General features: G+C 41.4%; 1 protein-coding gene across 1 annotated transcript in view; it reads left to right on the top strand.

Moving 5' to 3' along the window:
• Positions 1-9,948: 9,948 nt before the first annotated feature.
• Positions 9,949-13,660, top strand: part of cdh4 (cadherin 4, type 1, R-cadherin (retinal)) — a gene marked incomplete at both ends in the record, with an annotated part of 306,806 nt that continues 303,094 nt past the window's right edge. Inside the window, one exon of the mRNA XM_083888036.1 lies at positions 9,949-10,002. Coding sequence (XP_083744162.1) covers positions 9,949-10,002 — 54 coding nt within the window. The remainder of the gene's footprint in view (positions 10,003-13,660) is intronic.

Raw genomic sequence — 13,660 nt, 5'->3', positions numbered from 1 at the left:
GGTCAGTGTGGCCCATCAGAACCCCCACAGTTACTGATCGGCCTGCTCTTTCGGCCAGACTGGACAGGACATTGGGCGATGATTAGCTGCCCCACAGTAGAGACACAGTTGTTGTGATTTAAGGTGATAATTGGTGAGAAATTATTAATTAATTGGTTGGTGTAGTGGTTAGCACTCTTGCCTTTGCAGCAAGAAGACCCGGGTTCCTGGGTTCGAGCCCCGTTTGGGTCAACTTGGGAACAAGGGCCTTTCTGCAAGGAGTTTGCATGTTCTCCCCGTGTGTGCGTGGGTTTTCTCCGGGTTCTCCGGCTTCCTCCCACAGTCCAAAAACATGCGATATGGGGATTAGGTGAATTGGTCACTCTAAATTGACCGTAGGTGTGAGTGTGTGAGTGAATGGTTGTTTGTCTCTATATGTGGCCCTGCGATGGATTGGCGAACTGTCCAGCGTGTACCCCGCCTATCGCCCAATGTCTGCTGAGATAGGCACAGCACCCCCCGCGACCCTCTGGTGGAGGAAAAAGCGCTAGATGATGGATGGATATTACTAATTTTCTTAAGAATATCAAAACGGGGCACCACTCCTCTCAAAGTGAGGAGAATAACAGCAGGACTGTCACTTAACGACCTTAAAGTATAACTCAAAATGTCCTTCCGCCTACTTGTTCCCAGTGGCAACATTGGACGACAAGTAGCAGTTTCTTAACCACTTCACTGGAGTTCAAATGCTTGCAATGCTCACACGAGCTTTGGGTTTTTAGTCGTTTTGTTTTCTTGTGTGTTTGCCCTTGATATATTTCCTGTCTCCCCCACCCTCTCTTTGACATCCCAGTCAGTGCTCTGCTCCTGGTGTCCATGCCTTTTTCTCCCTGGTTCTCGAGGAACAACAGGAATGAGCTAGGAAATACAAGCTTTATGGTGAGTACATAGAAAACTGTGACATTTACAGCAGCAACTTAAAGTGAGATCCACAAATTGATGGATAACCTCAAAATAAGTGGATAAATATAGGATGATAGTCCCCGTCCACATGGCACAAAGGCTCAGTAAATGGTTTGATAAATGCGAAAAAGAAGTGAGTCATGCATGGCCTTCATCTGGTTTGAATGTTAAAGCAGTAACAAGAAATTAGATTAGTTCTTTTCTTGTGTGCAAATTCAAAGCAATGATGTAAACATGCATGTCAACAACAACAAAAAAGGATAAAGCCCTCTTTTACTTTTACCAATTAGTAAAAGGAAGTGAAGTGAATAGCTTCAGCATGGACTAAACTGAAAATGGCTCCCGATGAAGTAAAAGTGTTTTTGTATCACATTGATTTATCTGCCTCTCAAGGATGTTTACACATTTGAATATTGTTGCATTTCATTTTCTTTCCCAAGGATAATTAGGGCTGCTTGAAATGTTCATATTACATTTAATCAAAATGTTTTTTGAAAGTGGCATTTTATCATAAAAAAAACTATGGGCTTTTAACAGCCATACAACCAATAATCATCAAGTCATACATTGTGACTGACATGTCTTGTTTTTATTGGATTCAAACGTCAACTCGTATATATTTAATTACAGTTTACCAATGTTCCATGTTCCAAATAACCAATAAATAACATCTACTATTTACAGTCTGTCACTGGTACATGACCATGCTTTGTTTGAGACACAGTTTAAAAGCAAGTGTCAGTTTTTGAGAATTCAGTGTAACCGATGGATCTCCCTGCATCAGTGGTTGGTGTGTATGCATGGGATGTTAAATCTAAGCAAGAGCAGAGATATCGTGGATATGAATTTTCAGTAATTATTAGTTTTTTTCTTTTAAACAAATTATTATACTGGTATCTGACCAAAGTAAACATGTTGCTCCAATTTATTCCAAAGCAGGATCATTAAATTGCCAATCCCTTGCTTAATTGGGCCTTGGTGATAAATGCGCAATGAAAAAACAAATCAAAACAAAGTGCTGTTGTAAATATGCCATTACCAAGATAACATTTATGAATTAAAATATTTCCTCGTCATAAATCTTGTCCGTTGTGAATAAAAGGGCCAAAAGAGAGAGAGAGAAAGTGAGTGAGAGAGAGAGGACCAGAGAGGTGCTGAGAGTAACATGTACATGTTTGCACACATGACTGCACAAGAAGAGAAGCAATTCATGAAATAACAAATAGACCGTTTTTTAGCCTGAGTAGTCTGAAATAAGGAGTTCCCTGCCTATGAAAGGAAAACTGGGACCCATTTTGTGAGATTTGTTTAATAATTCAGACCACCCGTAAACCAATTCACTTCAAGTACCCATGCAGATGGTATTTTTATTAGGCAAAAATGCTTGATACTTGAGAGCAATCGTTTACTTGTGATTCTTTAAGTGGCTGGGTGCACCTTCGAGCCATGCAGAATTTACTGAGCAGAGGATCATTCAGGGCCCCTTCTTCAGGATACTACTTCAGCAAAACAATAATTTCATGAATATCATTGAGTTTGTGCTGCGGCAGGAGATGAGGGTGTGCACGTGGTGCATGGGTGGGTGTGCACGTGGTGGGTGGGTGTGCACTCAAGAACCTGTTTTCTTGTGAACTGTGTCAGGGAGCACAAGGAGAGATGAGCTTCATCTTATACGTGATTCAGGAAGATACGTGGCGACTTGCACCGCACTACATTGTGTTGGTAGTCATTTTTGTATAAAGATGTTGGTAACGCTTTCTTTTACAGTCCCCTAATTACCTGGTATTTAGCTGGTAAATTCATGGTAACACTAAAGTGTTGCTAGGTAATTACCAAGGGTAATAAGATAAGTAAATACAGTGAAACCGTTGCCAAAATACTGGGTAATGCACGGTAATGTACTCGGTAAGTAAAGTAAAACTGTACTGTAAAAGAAAGCCAAGCTTGTTTCCATGTAATTACACACATTTTTAGGGTTAGGTTTGTTAGATTACCCCTTGGGTAAATGGCTAGTAATTAGGGGACTGTAGGTACCTGCTTATTACCAGTTTATAACCCAATAATACACTTACATTTACCATAGTTTTGCCATAGTTTAGCTGTACATACCTTCTTATTAACAGCAGTAATAACACGCTATAATTAACTATATAGTTACCAGGTAAATGCCCAGTATTTTGGCAACAGTTTCACTGTATTTACTTTCTTATTACCATTGGTAATTACCTAGTAACACTTTGGTGTTACCATGAATTTACCAGGTAAATACCTGGTAATTAGGGGACTGTAAAAGAAAGCGTTACCAAGATGTTTATATGTGTTCCTGACTGTGCCTGCATATTGAACCTGGAACACACTGGCAGACACTTGCTTGGTGGAAACAGGGGGAAACAGGCATTGGCCACTGAACATAAAGCAAACCAAATAAAATCTACGCCTGCTTACTGTAAGTCTACAGTGTCTTAAGAGTATGTTTGCAGCTTTAGCGTTTTAAACCGCTCACTGTCTGTGACAAAGTCCTTAGAGGAAATCAACGATTATAGATAACGGCACACAGGACTTGTTAATTCACCTCCAATAATAAGTGCAAATATCTTATTTTGCTAATTGTGTGTTTGAAATCTCTAGTTCAGATTTACCTACATAACAAAAAAGTATCGAATGAGGCAGCGGCAGACTAGCAGTGCCTGTGTCTCCTTATGAGTTAAAAAAACCCACATATTTTCTCTGTGGACTTTGGTGTAGGAGAGTGAGCAGTTTACAAACCTCAGTTTCCACCTGGAAAAGGCTGCCTAATGGCGAGATTAAATGGTATTGTAGACTTGAGCAGGCATAGATTTGTAGTATTATTATTATTTTTTTATGTGAACCGTTGAAGAGGCTGTTGGCAACCATATTTTTATATGGGCTGGTATAAGAGGCTGGTACATCAGGCTGGTACATGAAAATAGCAGTGCGTTTGTTGATGGTGTTAATACCTCATTCAACTACACTTCAAAAGAAAAACCTGAACTATCCATTTAAAACTTCATCATCCATCTTAAACTTCTGAAAGTTTTAAATTAGTGACATTTTATTTCCATCACATTCGACTGGAAGACTGAATTCAAATAGAAGCCTTGGCTTCCTTAACCCTTTTCGCTGTCAGCAGCTGCTCCCATGTGAGTGAGAGACAGTGACTGATACAACAACACGATGTTATTTATTAGAGTCACCGTTTATTGACTGGAGGTGTGAGCATCAAATCCTTGTCGTCCGGTTCCTCTGCCGAAATTTTCCAGGGTTTAATAAAAGCAAAAGTGCCGGTGCCCTGAAGAAAGATGAGTGGAGTGCATTTGTGATATTTCTGACCTTAAAATAAATAAAGACTCCTGCCCTGTGGACAGAAACAGCCACTGAGCTGTAGTTCAAGTCGGCGAGAAGTAGTGCTTAATATTCTGCCTCGAGCTGTTTGTTTTCAAGATACCATTTAAATAAAAGAAATCAAAAATGAAAACAAAACCAATGTTTTCATTTATTTCGTTTTTCAGTCGGTGTTGAAAATAAAGCAGTGAAGGGATGTGCTGATTGACACTGTAACACAGTCCTATTCCTTTTTTTTTTTCCAGCTATCCCCGACGCCTACCCCAGAGTCAACCACACGACTTCTCCCCCAGAGGGAAGCAGGCGGAGGCTCACGTAGGGATCCCAGCCAGGGGACCCCTACGGCAGGATCCTGGACCCGCCCCGGGCTAGCCCCCCCCCCCGCACAGGCATGGGTCAGAGGCCGAAAGATTACCCACCCGGCACAGGGACCCACCGTCCATCCAGGGGCCAAGACGCCCAGAGCCAGTCGACCGCCGAGCGACCGCCTCGCCGCCCACCATCACCCCTCCCAGGAGTCATGGCAAGCCACGGCCAGGTCCCCCAGGGCTCCCTCCGACAGACCGACAGCACCTCCCGCAGCCGCCCAGCGCCCCGAGGCTCCACACCCGCCCCCCAGGTCCAATTCCTTTTGATGGGATAAATTGTCATGACCTCTCAAAAAAACAATGGAAAATGTTACGTAATTTTTAACAATGTTATGAGCAAATTGCAAAGCCTGTAATCCAGGATATACCATATGCAGCATATCTCACTGTTTATAGTATAAACCCTGGGTGTAAAAAAACTTATATTTTACTGTCAGTGAGAAACCCTAAAAGGCTTGTTATGTAATGCATAGAATACAATTGTCTTTAAGTGCTTATCCTCGCATTAGCACAAAGAGAAGTCAATATTTTGACATTATCCTGTGTGGTAATGTACCGTCTTGTTTTAAATCTATAACACAGCTTGACATAAAGATCATACCATAAATCAAATTGCAATATCTGGCAGAAAATTTGCAATTACATGCACAAGACGCACATATTAAACAATCACCACACAGGTTTAATTATCTGGTCTCATTTCTTTTGAACTTTACATTGACCATAAAAATGTAAAATGTCTTTCAGTGCAAAAAAGATATAAATAGCAATAAAAAAGCAATAAAGCTAACAACTCTTGCTTATACTCATTTTAGGGGAAGAGGTGGTGACTGGGGTGTGAAATAGACTCCAAAAGACCAGCTAGCTGATGGACACATGAGGAGGACTTGGGTCGACGGTTGTCACTCACATCACCAGACCGTACCTGGTCCGTATGAGGTAAAAATATGAATCTAAATAGGCTGGAAAATGTCTTTTTCTGCCAATATACAACAGAAGAGTTTAGAGGAACATCATTTAGAGACAAACTAAACACAGGTTGGAACAGCTGACTGTCCTTTTAAGAACTCTCGTGGACTTTCATTCATGCGGACACGCTAATGAAAGCGTTAACGTAACCCTAAAGCCTGGTTCAAACTAAATGAATGTGAGGCCTGTGAGTAGCCACTGTGCTGTGTCCGGCTCACGTATAAAGGTTCCCCACACCACAAATATGATGTCCGACTTTACTTTCCGATGTATGTCTGACATAAAACGGCACATGATTTTTGTTTATTTAGATGGAGGTAATCTGCACTGTGCTAAATAATGAAAAGAACAGCCGAGAGCAGTGGTTCTCCATTTTTTTTTTTTTATACCACCAAGTACCACCTTCCACTTCCAAGAGGCGCGACCAATGGACGTATATCAAATGGCGCTTATCCGTTATACAGTTCTGGCACTACTCGGCTCCACTCTACTAGTTTTTTTTGTTGCTTTTCCATGAGATTGGATGGTCCCTGGTGCTTTTTTTGGTTCCTGCTCTGACGTGGTAAGTGAGCTGAGCTGATACTAAAATGTGGCGTCAACAGACTGCCTGTCACAGATTGGTCAGAGAATGTTGTCGCTGGGGAAAAAGATGACGAGAGCATTACGGCGAGCAAACGTGGCCAATGTCCAATTTGTGTGTGACAAAAAGCCACAGACCGAGCAGCAGGTATACCATCCCCAGACCAAACCAACCAAATCAGTTAAGTTTGGGGTGTTATATTTGTATATTTAGTTATATAATCTACCCCCTAGTGGCTAAAATATATCACTCTGTTAAAGGTACAATAATAGTATTTATGGGTTTATATAACCCAAAATCCACTTTTTTATACATATTATGTGCTCCTGCATTGTCTAGTCGCTGTATAATAGTTTTTGTTTCATTTTCGTAGTGTTTCAAAAAGTCATGTAAAATAACATGGTCGCGGGCCGCGGTTGCATAGCCACTGTTAGCAGAGAGACGCCATGTTTCTACCGGAGCCTGTAAGGACAAATGCGAGAGAACAAATCAAGCGTCTCTTTACTTGTAGCTGAAGTCCCGCCTCCTCTCTCTCCGCTTCGTCTGCTACGGCCGCGGTAGCTCCGCCCTCTCCCTCGTCTCACGAACCTCATCTGCTGACACGGAGAAAGACGACGAGGACGACATTTGACCAGCTGAGGACACCGTATCGCTCAGGGAAGGGAGGGGGTGAGCAGAGCAGCAGGTCTTTGTTGTAAATTTCAGCCTCTCCTCTAGATGGCACTATAAACTACTTATTTCCCCTTTAAGTCCTATAATGAAAAATGAGTGCAAGCAATACAGGTTAATACTGTCTCTTTTCTTAATACATTTCTATTATGTATATATATATGGCATGAACTAAGGCTCACGCTTTCTACAGGAAACTTTTCATTTGATGTGGTTTATTAAGATTGTCTTTCGCAGATCAGTTATTGTGACATGGTGTTGTTTTTTTTTTAATTATTGCAGATCGCTCCAGGCTCATTGTGCTCTATGTTACTATGATCGCTTGCCTATAAAGTGTGAGTGCTGTTGTGAGGTTATTGCAGTTGTCATTTCAGCAACACAGTGAAATTAAACAGCTCCTCAATACTTCCATGTGAGCACTGTTCTGATCTCATTCTCTTTTGACCTCCCTACTTTCCTAATACAATATCCATGGTAAAATCCAAGGCTACTCTGTTGGTCAGAAAACACGTTTCTGTCAAAATGCTTATCTCCTTTATGTAAATAATATCCATTGCGTGGTAAAGCACATTATTTGTCATTGAATGACGATCGTGGGTTATGTTTTAGTGACCCCCCAATGTATAAATGTACTACTTTCATGTTAGGTTGGCTTCCTTGTAAATTGAACCCATCTTAAGTGAGATTAACGTGGTCAGAAAGTGATTGAGCCTAATGTGCTTGATGATATTCTGCCTCATTAGGTCTAAGTTTTAAGGTGAATTCCAATTCCTATCTTAACCCTCAATCTTAACCCTCAATCTCAAAAATGCTCTCCCTCTAGTGCAAGTTCTGTCCCGATTCTCAGAAAAATTAAGTTGAGGGGCAAGTTTAAGGGCTGTATCGCCCTCAATATTGAGATTTCCTGGGACCACCCTTGGGAGCAAGGGCTACCCAGAATGCATTGCGTGTTTTCACATAAGAAAGATGGCGTCGAAAGCAGCGAAGCGAGTGCGATACAAATGAAGTATTTTCTTTGTTAATAGAGATATAAAAATGATGAAAACCATTGTATTATCTTAGTTTAGGCCCATATTATGGATTACTGACGTCATTGTTGCGTAACATTTATTTTTATTTTACCATCTTTTGTCAATAGTCGGACAAGCGATAGTTTGCTATGGTTTACTTTTCAATAAGTCGTGGTGTGTGGTAACTGTCAGCTGAATATTTGTATGAGTATCATCTTATAACTAACTGACAACCTAATAACTTGACTGACAAACGGATCGTAATAAATAATCGTGACGTAAATGTGTTCTTCTTCTTCTTCTTTTTTTTTAAGTTGACAGACATGACGCAGCTTTCGCGTTATTCTGCCCCCTACAGTCTGAAGACGTATCTGCATTTAAGGGGTGTCCCATTTCTAAGTGACAAAATAACCCTCAACACTTGGTTTTGAGGGCCAGTTAAGATTAAGGGTTGAGCTTGAGGGTTAAGATAGGAATTGGAATTGGCCCCAAGTCTTTGCCTCAACGTAACCATTTCCGCCGAGATGACGTTCTCCCTCATGACGACCAGGTTTTTGGTTTCCATGAAGATTACGGGTCCTCACAGGGTCAGTGCTTCTGCCAGAAAATGTCCTCAAGGGGCAACAAATGCAAGTACACACTGGCCGTTTCTCAATATCCATACTTGTGCATACTTGTGTACTCCCGTATTTGTGAAAACCTCGTCAGCCTCAGTCCAAGTTCTGTTCCGATTCTCAAGAACGCGAGCAGCGAGTACGGTTCTCATACCCGGAAGTGTTCTCGCTCCGCCCATTTTACCAAGTACGCATCGGGTGGTGACTTGAGCGTACTTGGGTAAGCTATATATCCCAGAATGCATTTCGGCGGAACATAGCAGGATAAAATACAAATATAAACCTGAAATAAATATTTTTCTGTGTCCCGGAACAAAGTTTTGAAATCATTTGAGGCGACAAATTAGTCATTTAGAATCCAAACATGTGGTTTGTGTCATAAGATATGACGTATTTATAGTATGACAGCGGCGCTGTCGGAGGGGATCAGCTCCGCCTCTGCGGACGCTCGGTGCTCACAGTGTCCAGCAGAGGGCAGCGTTACCTCGGCCTGTCCTGATGGAATGATCCGCTGGTTCAGACGGCTCCGTCATTACATACTTGGTGTGATCCATAGATTTGTTGTTGACATGTTGTTTTGTTTTTAATGCAAACGTTTTGACCTGACACTGTGAACTGTTTGTTTAATATTAATGTTTCATTTTTTGTAACTTTGAATTTTATATTTATATTTAAGTCGCACTGTCATTGTATATGTATTTACATATAATGGACAATATTTTATAGTGTATAAAATATTTAAAATGTGAAAATAACAATATATTTATTTTTTTTAAAGTATTTTATATGTTCATTCATCGACACTGTAGGTGGCGGTAATGAGGCTTAAAAGTGCTTCGCGCCACCCGCCATTCAAACAGTAGAACAAGGAAGTACGCTGCTTGTTCCAATTGAAGAATCGTGCTCGTGTACTCCCGTACTTGGCAAGTATGTACTTCAGTCGTACTTCTCAAGTGTGTACTTTCCAAGTAAGCAAGTACATACTGGAAATACTTGGGTATTGAGAAACGGGCCCAGGTTTTTGGTTTCCATGAAGATTCCGGGTCCTCACAGGGTCAGTGATTCTGCCAGAAAATGTCCTCAAGGGGCAACAAATGCAAGTACACACTGTCTCGATCTGTGTATCACACACACACACACACACACACTCTCTCTGTCGTGCAGTAGGAGGAGTTTGTAGTGACGCTCTTATCCAATGGGCTGCGGGTTCCTCTGAACTGAGCTCAGCATCTCTGTATCAGCGGCACTTTTTCGCCAGACAAGTAGGGACGGTCTCTGACTCGGCATCCGAGAAGAAGAAGAAGAAGAAACACTGGGCTCCAGGAATTACTGAGGTGGCGTTTTTCTGTTTTTTTTTTTTTTTTTTTTAAATTTGTGGGCGAAGAAAACTCATCTCTTCCCATTTTTTGCCTCCCTTTTTTACCCTCGCAAAAATGAGTGTGGGCTGCTTGATCCTGGCGTGCACCTTACTTGTGGGCGCATCCTCGGTAAGATGAGTTTATTTCCCCTCGTCTTTTGATGGCAGAAGAGTGTTTTGAGGAAGTGCTGCACTGCTGCTGCTGCTGCTGCTGCTGCTGCTGTGGTGCTTTTACTGCATGAGACACAGTGAAAGTGTCTGCGGGAGGGTTATTACTTTCACCCCGCAGTGTTGCGCTAAAGGCAGCGTGTCATCGAGCCCAAAGCGGCCACGTTTTAGGTCAGGATTATTATAATTATTATATATATATTTTTTTTTTAAGACGAAAAAAGTCAGTGACAACTGCCTTCATCAGAGTCCCAGCATCCCTTCGCATAAATAAGCTGCAGTGTTTTATTGCAGAGGACAGTGTTTCTTCTCCTCGCTCTGCTGGACGCGATCAACTTCGTTTTTTTACGCACGATCATTTCTATCTGGTCACATCCCTGGGATTAATGTGCGACTTGATGACTCGGTTATTTGGTTTGTGGAGTGGTGCATATTATTAACGCAGGGTGATTTGAGGAGGAAAATGGAGCAGTCAGCTGAATTTTATTTTTGCAAACTTAGCAAAAATGTATCCAGCGCAATAAGCTTCATTTCTCCCCCAATAACCTCATGCTGCAGCAGCAGTTTGATGGGCTTTGCTGATGTGGAGTCTGGGAAATTGTCAGATGTCTATATGTGCACATGATCTGTAGGAAAGGCATGGATGAATGACGTGGAGGATTAAAAGAAAAGAGTTATATATGCCTGTTTTGTGTATATATATATGTATATAGTATATACATATATATTACATTAACACAGTCTAGTTTATGTGACTTAATGTGACATTACGCTGACTTGCATTCATGTCCTGGAGACTTGCTCTAACCTTAACCTCAGTAATAAAACATCTTCACTTAAGAATGTAATAATTCAAATGATGGGGACTTGCTTTTTGTCCCCATAGTGTGACTGTGAACACAAGTAAACCTGTAACCAGGGCTGCAACAATTAATCAGTAAAGTAAGTGTCTATCTAACTATTGTTTTTAGTCGTTAAAACAAGCTCAGTGGGGTTTTTTTTTACAGCTTCTTCAAATGGGATTATTTTCTGGTTCCTTTGCTCCATAATAAAAGAAACAATCATTTAAGGACCAATGTGTAAGATTTTTGTGACATTATTTTAATTCCAAACGTTTTTAAATGTCTGAATTTATACTTGATTTTCTAGTCTTGATGAACCACTCAAAGCTGCTTTTACATGACAGTTTTTGCCATTCACCCATTCACTCACACATACGTGCAGCACATTTTTCTACCACACCTCTTTCATGCACATTCAGACACTGCTGGCACAGCCGTCAGGAGCAATGTGGGGGTTAGGTGTCTTGCCGAAGGACACATCGGCACGCAGACTAACGGAGCTGGGAATTGAACTCACAACTAGGGCTGGAACTAACGATTGTTTTCATAATCTATTAATCTGTCGATTATTTTCTCAATTAATAGAGTGCTTGTCTGGTACATAAAATGTCAGACAGTATTGATCAGTGTTTCTCAAACCTGGAAATGATGATGGTCTCAAATGTCTTGTTTTGTTAACAGTTTTAATGACTACTTTGTTTTAAGGAGCAAAGAAAATATTCACATTTCAGAAGCTGAAAAATATCAGAAATTAGTTTTAATTATTGAAAAAAACACTCAAACCGATGAATCGATGATCAAAGTTGTTGACAATTGATTTAGTAATCGATTAATCGAAACAATCCTTGCAGCCCTACCCAGAACCTTCAAATTGAAGGAGGACTCGCTCTACCACTGAGCTATATTTGCCTGGATTAAACTGACTTTTTTGAGTGTATAATCACCTGATTGTATGACTTATTGTTTTTCGCTACCACAGAATAAGCCCTTTATCCAATCTAATCCAATCCAGAGTTATTTGTAAAACTCAATAAAACAGTCACAGTCGATATTCACATCTGGAGCAGGTCTTCTAAAAGATTCGACATCTTTTGAGGTTTTCCTACATGCTTGGAAGGGACGTGTGAGGTGAGCGACATTCACCTGCAAAATGCTATTTTACCAGTACATCTGATTTGCTACACACTGTACGATTTTTACAAGTGAATAATTGTTTTGTTTTGAGAACATCATTTGGAGTTTTGGAAAACATTTGTTCAACATTTTATGGACTAATCGCAAACATAATTGACAAATTCGTTGATTTAAATATTAAATGTTAGACACACAGGGGTTTGAGCTGCTGTCATTGTAAAGACACTGCATTGACTTCCATCTATTACCATAGCTTTAAATGTTTAAATGACCAAAAATGACCAAAAAGGGCCACATGATGGAATAGTAGCTGTAGCACTGTTGCCTTGCAGAAAAAAAGACTGTCTGAATGAGGGCCTTTCTACATGGAGTTTGCATGTTCTCTTGCGTGTGCGTTTGACCATAGGTGTGAATGTGAATGAGTGAATGTTTGTTTCTCTGTGATGGACTGGTGACCTGTCCACGGTGTGTACCATGCCTTTTGCCCTGTGTCAACTGGGATTGCTCCAGCTCCCCGCAACCCTCATGTGGAGGGTAATGTGGTAGCCGATGAATGAATGAATGAACAACAACAAATCCACAACATGTATGGAAGTGAAGGGCACAGATTGCCGCCTGAAAGTGGGAGTCAGTAGTAAAGCGCTCTCAATATGTTGCTGTATACTCTGTTAACTTTCAGTCTGTTGAGCGTTAGCTGTGATATCCACCATGGCCTTAACCCAGTCTTTCAGTTGAGGAAATACAGCAGTTTTTCAGTGTCTCAATTCTGGAAGTTATGATAATTACAAGTGTCACCTTAAATCCCAACCCTTAACTACAGCCAGTTAGTGCCCAACCTTAAAGGCCACATTATACTTCTCCGACTGCGTAATGCGTTATCCGTCTGCGTCACCACGTAGACCACTCGAGCCTTTATACTTCTGCGGCGTGGTGACGGATAGGCGCTGCAATTTCCCGCCCGATCAGTAGGGGTCGCTGCGCAAGGTTGTTGTGCTTTTGGCTACAGTGAGCAATGGCGTCCGAGGGAGAAAGACTGTTGTTGTTGTTGAAACAGTGGCCGTTTCTCACTTTTCTGTGTCACGGAACGCAGTTTTAAGATAATTTGAGGCGAGAAATTGTCCATTTAGAGTCTAAACATGTGCTGTGTGTGTTAAGATATGACGTATTTATAGTTCGGCAGCGACAAAGTCGCCGGTGTTCAGCTCCGCCCTCTGTGGACGCTCGCTGCTCACTGTGAGCCGGCACAGAGCAGCTTAGCTCAGCCTGTCCTGAGGACCAATCACAGCTCTTGCCGTCTCCGTTGTCCCTTGACGGAGTGACGGACACTTAAAAAATATTCCGTGCACCCGGAGACGACGCAGAGGCTCTACAACAGGATCTGCGTCGACGCAGAGGACTCTGCGTAGCCTACGCAGAGCACTTTACGCAGGAGTATAAATTGGGCTTAACTTTAACCTAGACCAGGCTTTGGTCTCCATGAGGACTACTGGACCTCGAGAAGCCAGTGTTTATAATCCAAAGGGTACTAAATGGGTAATATAAATAATTATACACAATAAGTGTCTCTTAAAGTGCTCAATGTTTAGGTTATGCATGTCATGTTAGCCACAATTATCATCTTAACAATGATTGTCATTACTGTCA

Source organism: Microchirus variegatus (assembly GCF_963457635.1).
Source record: "Microchirus variegatus genome assembly, chromosome: 4".
Lineage (NCBI taxonomy): Eukaryota > Metazoa > Chordata > Actinopteri > Pleuronectiformes > Soleidae > Microchirus > Microchirus variegatus.
Note: the sequence above shows the minus strand (reverse complement) of the source record. Positions and strands in the feature narration are given on the sequence as shown.